Source organism: Solanum pennellii, chromosome 4 (genome assembly GCF_001406875.1).
Source record: "Solanum pennellii chromosome 4, SPENNV200".
NCBI classification, from domain to species: domain Eukaryota; kingdom Viridiplantae; phylum Streptophyta; class Magnoliopsida; order Solanales; family Solanaceae; genus Solanum; species Solanum pennellii.
Genome location: NC_028640.1, coordinates 68,047,502 through 68,059,355, shown reverse-complemented (window position 1 = coordinate 68,059,355; position 11,854 = coordinate 68,047,502). Strand labels below are relative to the sequence as shown.

The 11,854-nt window shown below is 39.1% G+C and overlaps 1 protein-coding gene across 1 annotated transcript; it reads left to right on the top strand.

The window, feature by feature from the left end:
• The first annotated feature begins 218 nt into the window (after positions 1-218).
• On the top strand, positions 219-1,619 carry LOC107017127 (dof zinc finger protein DOF2.5). Its single transcript, XM_015217400.2, has one exon. It carries the CDS (start codon positions 320-322, stop codon positions 1,121-1,123), a length of 804 nt encoding a protein of 267 aa, XP_015072886.1. The 5' UTR covers positions 219-319; the 3' UTR covers positions 1,124-1,619.
• Positions 1,620-11,854: the final 10,235 nt, after the last annotated feature.

Sequence of the window (11,854 nt, the reverse complement as noted above, 5' to 3'; positions counted from 1 at the left end):
CCTTTTTTTCCGTTTCTTTCAGCCACCCTAAAAAATTTGTGCAACTAGCATTATATTTGCACCCATGATAATCTAAAAAGATATAATCAAAGACAAATGGAAAAGTGTGCAAGTTGGACACAAACTCAAACATGATGGACTAAATTGTATCTTAAGCCAAACTTCAAGGACCAAGTAGTGCAATTTACTCTATACTAAATCTATATATAATCCCACCATGCACCCCATATAGTCAATCCCACATACTCTCCCTGTCTCCAAATCTAACTTCTTTCTAGTCTTCAAAGTGTAATATACATATTTATTTATTCACAAAAACATGTTACCATACCATCCAAGGCCAATGATCATGATGGAAAGGACAAGAAAGTCCAATATTGAACAAGCCCCAAATTGTCCTAGGTGTGCCTCTACCAACACAAAATTTTGTTACTACAACAACTATAGCTTGTCACAACCTAGGTATTTTTGCAAAGCTTGTCGTAGATATTGGACTAAAGGTGGTTCTCTTCGAAATGTCCCCGTTGGTGGCGGTTGTCGGAAAAGTCGACGTTCAAGATCTACACGAAAAGACGATAATACCCTTCAAACATCGAGCCCCGCCCTCGAAGGCGCTCCCGGAGCTCATGACATTGATCTAGCAGATGTTTTCGCTAAGTATTTGAACCAAGGTACAAATAATGATCATGATGATAATATTATTATTCAAGAATCTCAAGATTATTCTTCTATTGGAGCAAGCGTATCTAATTCTCCTTCATCAGATAGCTTGGTTAATAATCCAACTTCTTTTGAAAATGAAAGTTTGTTGGATAATTTCCAAGATTACCCTTGTGGTAATTTTCTACAAGAGGAGCAAGGGGCTCAAATTAATCAAGATTTTCTTGATTTTAACGCTAGCTTTCTTGAAATGCAAGCTATACTTGGACAAGAGGAGGATCAATTTGATCATTATAACACAAGTAATTTTGAGTGGCAACCAATGATGCAATTTCAAGATTTTGGATCAATTTTAGAATTAGATGATCATCAACTCATGAAGAATTCGAGCACAAACTTAGCAAGTCATGACAATAACAACAACAACAACTATAGTTCATTTGATCTATCCAACTATATATGAAATTTACTTAAGGTGCAAAGGGTCATCTTCTTTATTTTATTTTATATTTTTGGTTTGGTGGGTGTGGGGGATAGGAGGGGTGGGGGTCTAAACTTATTCTTACTTGGAAAATGACAGTTAACTGTCATATTGTTATTTGAAAGAGACTTATGAGAAATACAGGATGAATATAATAAAAGAAAAATACACACACAAAAAAGAAAAGAAAAAAAAAGTATTGTACACTTATTTTTCTTCCATATTTTGTTGTAACCTGCATTAAATATTTGGGCTGGAGTAGTATGTTGTAACTTCTTAAAGTCAACAATGGTTCACAATCAAGCAATTATGGCACATGGACTACTTTGGCATAAATACATACAGTAATTAAAGAGGTGGGGTCAGGGATAGATGTATAAGTATATATAACCTATAACAAAACAATATAATGCATATGAAATGTGTGTTATTTATGCATAAGTTTTTCATACAAAACTGTTTGAGTCCACATTATTAATTAAATTTCAACATGAAATACATCAGCATAATAAGTAATATAAATGTTTTTCATAGCTGGCCACATAATTTGGTAGTGTTTGGTATAGGTTTTGGATAATAAGCTTACAAAATGTAAAACATGTGTATGCTTTTACTAAGCTAGAGTTGGGTAATAGATTCTCAAATATTTTTCCCAAAGTTATTTTTGTGTGAAGTTTCACTGCATGTTTGGCCATAGTATTTGAAAAAAATATTTAATTTTTAGAGAAATATATGATTTATACTTGTAAGTTTTAAAACCAAGAAAACTTGAGCTAATACACACGAAAAATCAAGAAAGTCGCTTAATTTTCTAAAAGTTGGCTTGTAAATGCGAACATATGCCTTAAAAATGCTGGGACTATACGTAATGTTTCCCCAACTCTTTATGGAGATCCTCTTAAAATTTTTTAAGAATTTTTTTTTGGGTGTTCCAAGGCGTCATATCAATAAGCTAATACATACGAAAAATTAGGAAAGTCGCATATTTCCTAAAAATTGGTTCATAAATGTGAAAATATGTCTTAAAAAATAGTGTGATTATATGTAATGTTTTCACAACTCATTAAGGAGTTCTCATAGAGTTTTTAGAGAAATTCATTTTGGAGTCTCCAAGATGCCAGATGCACGGGTTAAGACATATGAAAAATAAAAAAATAACGTTATTTCTAAAAGTTGACTCGTAAATGCCAAAATATGTCTTAAATAATGGTTATACTATGCATAATGCCCCCACAACTCATTAAGGAGGTCCTAATAAAGTTTTTCAAGAAAATTTTAAGTACTCCAAATTGCTAGATGCATGGGCTAATAAACACAAAAAACTAAGAAAGTCGCATAATTCCTAAAATTTGACTTGTAACTGCAAAAATATTCCTTAAAAAATGGTGAGACTATATGTAATGTTTCTCCAACTGATTAAGGAGGTCCTCATAATTTTGGTAGGTGCTCTAAGGTGCTAGAACTATGGGCTAATATATACGAAAAATCAAGAAAATCACATAATTCCTTAAACACTACAAGAAAACTGTGAATTACATGTGGATTTTCTTTGAATTAGTATGAAAATTTCCAAAAAAATATGCCTTAAAAATGGTGGACTATATGTAATGCTTCCCCAATTCATTACGGAGGTTCTCATAAAGTTATTGCAGGAATTATGTTTTGAGTGCTTCAAGACGCCAGATCCATGAGCCAATACACACGTAAAATCAAGAAAATGACATAATATCTAAAAAAATGGCTTGTAAATGTGAAAATATGCCTTAAAGAAATGGTGGAACTATGCATAATTTTATCCTAACTCATTACAGAGGTCCTCAAAAAGTTAAAACTAGAATTTATTTTGGGTGCTCCAAGGCCCTAGATCTATGAGCTAATACACACAAAAAATTAAGAAAAATGCATAATTCCTATAAGTTGGGTCGCAAATGCGAAATATGCCATAAACTTTTTTTAGGACTATACATAGTGGTCCCCAACTTATTACAGAGGTATTTATAAAGCTTTTTCAAACTTTCTTATTTTTTCGCATGTATTAACCATGAATCTAGCGCCTTGGAGTATTCAAAATATTTTTCTAATTTTTTTATGAGAACCTCCACAATATGTTGTGGAAGCATTACCTATAGTCCCGTCAATGTTTAATGCATATTTTCGCATTTACGAGCCAACTTTAGAAATTATGTGGTTATCACGTTTTTTTGTGTGAATTAACCAATGCATATGGTGCCTTGAGCACTTAAAAAAGTTTTCTAAAAATATTTTTGAGAACCTCCGTTATTAGTTGGGTTAGCATCATCTGTAGTCCACCATTTTAAGACATACTTTCAGATTTACAAGCCAATTTTTGAATTACTTAATTTTCTTATTTTTTTCATGTGTATTAGCCCATGGATCTGGGCCCATCGAGCACCCTAAAATTTTTTCTAGAAAAAATTTAGGTGGACCTCCGTAATTAGTTGTGGAAACATTACCTATAGTCCCACCAGTTTAATGCATATTTTTGCATTTACGAGTCAACTTTTAAGAGTTACGTGACTATTAGTTTTTTCTGTGTCTTATCCCATAGATCTAGCACTGTGGAGACCCCAATTTTTTTCCTGAAAAACTTTACGAGGACCTCGTAATGAGTTAGGGAAGAATTGCCTATAGTCCCACCATTTAAGGCATATTTTTGCGTTTATGAGCGAACTTTAAGAATTATGCGACTTTCTTGTTTTTTCGTGTGTATTAGAACAATGTGGTGCCTTGGAGCACCCATTTTTTTTCTGAAAAAACTTTATGGGGGAATTCGACGAATTTCTAAGTTTTTCATGTGTAAAGCTCATGTCTCTGGCAATTTGGAGCACCCAAAAATTCTTTCTGAATAAACTTCATGAGAACCTCCGTAATGAGTGGGAAACATTATCTATAGTTTCACTATTTTTTAGGCATATTTTTATATTAACGAGCCAACTTTTAAAAATTTTGTTGCTTTCTTATTTTTCCGTGTGTATTATCTTATGATCTAGTGTTTTGAAGCATCCACAAACGTTTTCAGAAAAAACATTATGAGGACCTACGTAATGCGTTGGGTATTACCTATAACCCCACCATTTTAAGGCATATTATAACATTTATGAGCCAACTTTTAGGAATTACGTGACTTTCTTTATTTTTCGTCGGTCCCAATTTTTTTTAAATTTTTGTATGAGTACCCCCGTAATGAGTTGCGGAAGCATTAACCTATAGTTTCACCATTTTAAGACATATTTTCGAATTTACGACCCAACTTTAGAAATTATGCGACTTTCTTTATTTTTTGTGTGTATTATCCCATAGATCTAACGCCTTGGAGCACCTAAAAAATTTAACTAAAAAACGTCTGCGTACATTGATACGGAGGGGAAAACATCCGCATTTTAAATATTAAATGAGGTCAGGAACGAGAAATACCAAATTTTCTGTTTTACGTGTGCTATAGTCCATAAATTTTAGATGGTATGTTATCCCAATGAATTTTTGGCTGAAATATTTTGTGGGGGCATGTGACAACCTTATTAATGGCGTGTGTTTGTTCGGAGGGACAAACTTCCTCTTTGTGAAGTTCAAAAAAAACTTGAAAGGGGAAATACAAAATTTCTCATTTTACGTGTGGTTTACTCCATGAATTTTGAAGAATATGTGATTTCAACAGGTTTTTGGCCAAAATATTTTATTGGAGTCCGTGACAACCTTATGTATGACGTATGTTTTTTTGGAGTGGCAAATGTCTGCATTTTCAAGTTTAAACAAGACGCAAAATGGGAAATAAGAAATTTCTTGTTTTAGGTGTGCTATAGTCAATAAATTTGGGTAATTTGTGATCCCAATGGATTTTTGGCTGAAAATTTTTGTGGGTATTCGTGACGACCTTATTAATGGTGTGCGTTTGTCCAATGGGGCAAATGTTTGTTTCAACTTCAAACGAGGTTTTCTACAAATGGGTAATACACGTATTTTCGCATTTACATGTCATTTTTTGAAATTATATAAATTTCTCATTTTTTCGTGTCTAATTAGCTCATTGACCAATCACCTTACAACACCAAAACAATTTGTATGAAAAAATCTTATGAGGAACGTTGTAATGATTTGGGGAACCATCATGTATACCCACAACATTTTTAATTCATATTTTGGTATATAGAGACCCTTTGTTCTTTATCATAATGCATAAACAGTTAAGAAAAGGGTCTTAGACCTCACAAAAAAATAAAAAAATAAAAGAAAACATTTTTTTATTCGGCTTACAGTATTTTATGCCCATCCCTAATACTGTAGCTACGCAGCCGGTTGGCCCTCACAGCTAATTCGACCCATTTTCAAAGTCAAACGAGCCTTGAAGCGCGCATACCCCCTATTTTGACGATTTTCGTGCGCTATAGCACACCATCTTTTTTGGTGATCCGGATTTCCAATCTTCAAAATACCAAATTTTTTCGTGAACGTTCGTTAAGACCTTAGCTACGCAGCTTGTTGGCCCTCACGGCAAATCCGACCCATTTTCAAGGTCAAACGAGACCAAAAGCTCAAATACCCCCCATTTGGACGATTTTCGTCTTCTATAGCACACCATCTTTTTTGGTGATCCGTATTTTTGACGTCCAAAATACTAAAATTTTACCTGGACGTCCGTTAAAACCTTAGCTACGCAGTCGGTTGGCCTTCACGGCCAATCCGAGCCATTTTCAAGGTCAAACGAGCCCTGAAGCGCGCATACACCCCATTTTGACGATTATTGTGTGCTATAGCACACCATCGTTTTTGATGATCCGGATTTCCGATGTTCAAAATGCCAAAATTTTTCATTTGGACGTTTGTTCAGACCTTAGATACGGCTAATCTGGCCCATTTTCAAGGTCAAACGAGCCCCAAGTGCGTATACACCCAATTTTGACGATTTTCATGTGTAATAGCACACCATTTTTTTGGTGATCCGGATTCCGACGTAAAAAATGCTGAAAGTTTTTGTAGACGTCCTTCAAGATCTTGGCTATGCAGCCGGTTGGCCCTCACGGCAAATTTGACCCATTTTAAAGGTCAAAAAGGCCCGAAAGCGCATAGTTCCCTCTTTTCGATGATTTGCGTGTGCTAAAGCACAATACATTTTTGGTGGTCCGGATTTTGACGTCCAAAATGCCAAAAGTTTTTTGGAAGCCCGTCAAGACCATGGCTATGGAGCCGGTTGGCTATCACGGCCAGTCCGACCCATTTTCAAGATCAAATGAGCCCAAAAACACGCATATCCCCATTTCGACGATTTTCGTGTGCTATAAAATACCTTTTTTTGTGATTCGGATTTCGACGTTCAAATGCGAATTTTTTTTGTGGACGTCCGTAAAGACCTTGGATATGCATCCGATCCATTTTCAAAGTCAAACGAGCCTCGAAGCGCGCATACCCCGCTATTTCGATGATTTTTGTGTGCTATAGCACACCATTTTCTTGGTGATTCGGATTTCGACGTCATTAATACCGAATTTTTTTGTGGACGTTCGTAAAGACCTTGGCTATGCAGATGGTTGGCCCTCATGACCAGTCCGACTCATTTTCAAGGTCAAACGAGCCCCGTAGCGCCCATCCCCCCATTTCTACATTTTTGTATGCTATAGCACACCATTTTTTTGGTGATTCAGATTTCGATGTAAAAAATGCCGAGATATTTTTTGGATGTCTGTCAAAATAATAACTATGCAGCAGGTTTGCTATCATGGCCAGTCCGACCTATTTTCCAGGTCAAACGAGTTCCGAAGTGCGCATACCCCCCTCATTTCGACAATTTTTGAGTGCATAGCACACCATTTTTTTGGTGATCCAGAATTTGATGTCAAAAAATGCCAAAATTTTTTGTGGACGTCCGTCAAGAAAATAGATATGCATCTAGTTGGCCTTCACGGCCAGTCCGATCCATTTTCTAGGTCAAACGAGTCCCGAAGCGCGCATACCCCCTATCTCGACGATTTTCGTGTGCTATAGCACCCCATTTTTTGGTGATCCAGATTTCGACGTCAATAATATCAAAAGTTTTTGTGGACGTCCATCAAGACCTTGGCGATGCGTCTTGTTGGCCCTCACGGTCAGTCAGACCCATTTTCAAGGTCAAACGAGCCCCGTAGCACCCATATCTCCTATTTCGATGATTTTTATGTGCTATAACACACCATTTTTTTTGTGATCCGGATTCCAACGTCAACAATGCTGAATTTTTTTTGTGGACGTCCGTCAAGACCTTGGCTATGCATCTAGTTGACCCTCACAGCCAGTCCGACCCATTTTCAAGGTGAAAATAGCCCCAAAGCGAGAATATTCTCAATTTCGACGATTTTCGTGTGCTATAACACACCATTTTTTTAGTGATCCGAATTTCGACGTAGAAAATGCCGAATTCTTTTTGGACGTCTGTCAGGACCTTCCCCATGTAGCCGGTTGTCCGTCACAGCCAGTCCGACCCATTTTCAAGGTCAAACGAGCCCCGAAACGCGCATACCCTCCATTTCAATGATTTTCGTGTGCTGTAGCACACAATTTTTTTGGTGATCCAAATTATGACGTGATAAATGCCGAAATTATGTGGACGTCCAACAAGACCTTGGCTATGCAGCCGGTTAGTCCTCACGGCCAGTCCAACCCATTCTCAAGGTCAAACGAGCCCCAAAGCATGAATATCCCCCATTTCGACGGTTTTCGTGTGCTATAACACACTATTTTTTTGCGCATCCGGATACTGATGTTAAAAATGCCAAAATGTTTTGTGGACGTCCGTCAGGACCTTGAATATGCAGCCGGTTGTCCCTCACGCCAGTTCGATCCATTTTCAAGGTTAAACGAGCCCCGTAGCGCGCATATCCCCAATTTCGATGATTTTTGTGGGCTATAACACACCATTATTTTGGTTATCCGGATAATGATGTCAAATATGCCAATTTTCTTGGTGGACGTCCGTCAAGACCTTGTCTATGCAGCCAGTTGGCCCTCACGGCCAGTCCGACCCATTTTCAAGATCAAACGAGTGCCGAAGAGCGCATACCCCCAATTTAGACGATTTTCGTGTTCTATAGAGCACCATCTTTTTGGGTGATTCGGATTCCGATGTCAAAAATGTCAAAATTTATTGTGGACGTCCATCAAGACCTTGGATATGCAGCGGGTTGGCCCTCACGGCCAGTCCGACCCATTTTCAAGGTCAAACGAGCTCCGAAGCGCGCATACCATCTATTTTGACGATTTTCGTGTGCTATAACACACCATTTTTTGGTGATTCGGATTTCAAAGTCAAAAATACCAAAAATTTTTTTGGACGTTCGTCAAGACCTTGGCTATGCTGAGGGTTGGCCCTCACGGCCAGTCCGACCCATTTTAAAGGTCAAACAAGCCCGGAAGTGCGCATACCCTCCCCCCCAATTTGACGATTTTCGTATGCTATAGTACACCATTTTTTTGGTGATGGATTCCGATGTGAAAAATGTTGAAATTTTTTTGGACATCCATCAAGACCTTGGTAATGCATCCAGTTGGCCTTCACGTCTAGTCCGACCCATTTTCAAGGTCAAATGAGCCCCGAAGCGTGCACCCCCCATTTTGACGATTTTCATGTGCTATAGCACACCATTTTTTTGGTGACCCAAAATCCGACGTAAAAAATGCCAAAATTTTCTGTGGACGTCCTTCAATACCTTGAATATGCATCCAGTTGTCCCTCACGGCCAGTTCGGCCCATTTTCAAGGTCAAACGAGCCCCAAAGCGCGCATACCCCTTATTTCGATGATTTTCATGTGCTATAGCACACCATTTTTTTCGTGATCCGGATTCCAACGTCAAAATGCCGAAATCTTTTGTGGACGTCCATCAAGACCTTGTCTATTCAGCCAGTTGGACATCACAACCAGTCAAACCCATTTTCAAGGTTAAAGGAGCGTCGAAGAGCACATACCCCTAATTTAGACAATTTTCGTGTGCTATAGCATACCATTTTTTGGTGATTCGGGTTTCGACGTCAAAAATGCCGAAGTTTTGGTGGTCGTCCGTTAATACCTTGGCTATGCAGCTGGTTGGCCTTCACAGCCAGTCCGACCCATTTTCAAGCCCGAAGAGCGCATACACCCATTTCGACGATTTTCGTGTGCTAGTACACAATTTTTTTGGTGATCCGAATTCCACGTCAAAAATATCAAAATATTTTGTGGACGTCTGTCAAGACCTTTTCTATGCAGAGGGTTGACCCTCACAGCTAGTCCGACCCATTTTCAAGGTCAAACGAGACCTGTAGCGCGCATACCCCCATTTCGACTATTTTCGTGTGCAAGAGAACATCAATTTTTTGGTGATTCGAAATCCAACGTAAAAATGCCAAATTTTTGTGTGGGCGTTCGTCAAGACATTGGCTATGTCCGGTTGGCCATCACGGCTAATCCGACCCAATTTCAAGGTCAAACAAGCGCCGAAGAGAGCATACCCCAAATTCAGACGTGGTGATCCTGATTCCGATGTCACAAATGCCAAAATTTTTTGTAGACGTCACTCAAGACCTTGGCTTTGCAGCTGGTTGGACATCACGGTCAGTACGACCCATTTTCAAGGTCAAACGAGCGTCAAAGAGCACATACCCCAAATTTAGATGATTTTTCGTGTGGTGTAGCACACAATTTTTTGGTGATCCGGATTCCGACGTCCAAAATACCTAAACTTTTTGTGGTTGTCCGTCAAGATCTTAGCTATGCATCTGGTTGGCCCTCGCGGCCAGTACGACCCATTTTCAAGGTCAAACGAGCTTCGAAGCGCGCATATCCCCCATTTTGTGGATATTCGTGTGCTATAGCACACCATATTTTTGGTGATCCAGATTCTGACGTCAAAATTGCTGAAAGTTTTTGTGGACGTCCGTCTATACCTTGACTATGCATCCGGTTGGCCATCATAGTCAAACTCATTTTCAAGGTCAAACGAGCGCCGAAGCGCGCATACCCCCAATTTAGATGATTTTCGTGTGCTATAAATGCAATTTTTTGGTGATCCAGATTTCGACGTTAAAAATGCAAAAATTTTGTTGGACATCCGTCAAGACTTGGATATGGAGCGGGTTGGCCATCCCATCCAGTCCGACCCATTTTCAAGGTAAAATATTCCCCGAATCCCGCATACCCCCCATTTTGATGATTTCCGTGTGCAATAGGACACCATCTTTTGGAAATCTAGAATCCGACATCAAAAACACCAAAATTTTTCGTGGACGTCAATCAAGATCTTGACTATGCATCCGGTTTTCCATCACGGCTAGTCCGACCCATTTTCAAGGTCAAACAAGCGCCGAAGAGCGCATTCCCCAAATTTAGACTATTTTCGTGTGCTATAACACACCATTTTTTAGTGATCCGAATTCCGATGTCAAAAATGCCAAAAGTTTTTGTAGACTCCTGTAAAGACCTTGGCTATGTATCCAATTGGACCTCACAACAAGACCGACTCATTTTGAAGGTCAAACGAGCCCCGAAGCGCGCATACCCCCCATTTTGACAATATTCATGCGCTAAAAAGCACACCATTTTTTTGTTGATCTGGATTCCGACATACAAAATGCCGGTATTTTTTTGTGGAAGTCCGTCAAGATCTTGTCTATGGAGACGATTGTCCCACACGGCCCGCTTGACCTATTTTCAAAGTCAAACGAGCCCCGAAGCGTGCATACCCTCCATATAGTCAATTTTCGTATGTTATAGCACACCATTTCTTTGGTGATCCAGATTCCGACATTAAAAATGCCAAAATTTTTTGTGGACATACGTCAAGACCTTGACTATGTATCCAGTTGGCCCTAACGGCCAGTCCGACCCATTTTCAAGGTCAAACCAGCGCCGAAGTGCACATACCCTCCATTTCGATGATTTTCGTGGGCTATAACACACCATCTTTTTGGTGATCCAGATTCCGACATAAAAAATGCTGAAATTTTTTGTGAACGTCCATCAAGACCTTTAATATGTATATGGTTGGCCCTCACGGCCAGTCCGACCCATTTTCAAGGTTAAACGAGCCCCGAAGCGTGCAACCCCCCTATTTCGACGATTTTTGTGGGCTATTGCACACCATTTTTTTGGTGATCTGGATTCAGATGTCAAAAATGCCGAAATTTTTTGTGGACATCCATCAAGACCTTGGCTATGAATCTAGTTTACCCTCACGCCAGTCGGACCCATTTTCAAGATCAAACGATCGCTAAAGAGTGCATACCCCAATTTAGACAATTTTTGAGTCCTATAGAGCACCATTTTTTTGGTGATCCGAATTCTGACATCAAAAATGCCAAAGTTTCTTATGGACGTCCGTCAAGACCTTTCTATGCCGCCGGTTGTCCCTCACGGCCAGTCCGACCCATTTTAAAGGTCAAACTAGCCCCGAAGCGCGCATACCCCCCATTTCGACGATTTTCGTGTGCTATAACATACCATCTATTTGGTGATCCAGATTCAGACACCAAAAATTCCGACATTTTATTTGGACATCCGTCAAGACCTTGGCAATGCATCCGGTTGGCCCTCACGGCTTGTCCGACCTATTTTCAAGATCAAACGAGCGCCAAGCGCACATACCCCCTATTTTGACAATTTTTGTGTGCTATAGCACACAATTTTTTTAGGTGATGGATTCCAACGTCAATGTCACATCTGGGTTTAACCCCTAGACGTAACTGGCGTGGT

Coding starts and splice junctions, on each gene's coding strand:
- LOC107017127 (XM_015217400.2), top strand. CDS start 320: ATGTTACCATACCATCCAAGGCCAATGATCATGATGGAAAGGACAAGA.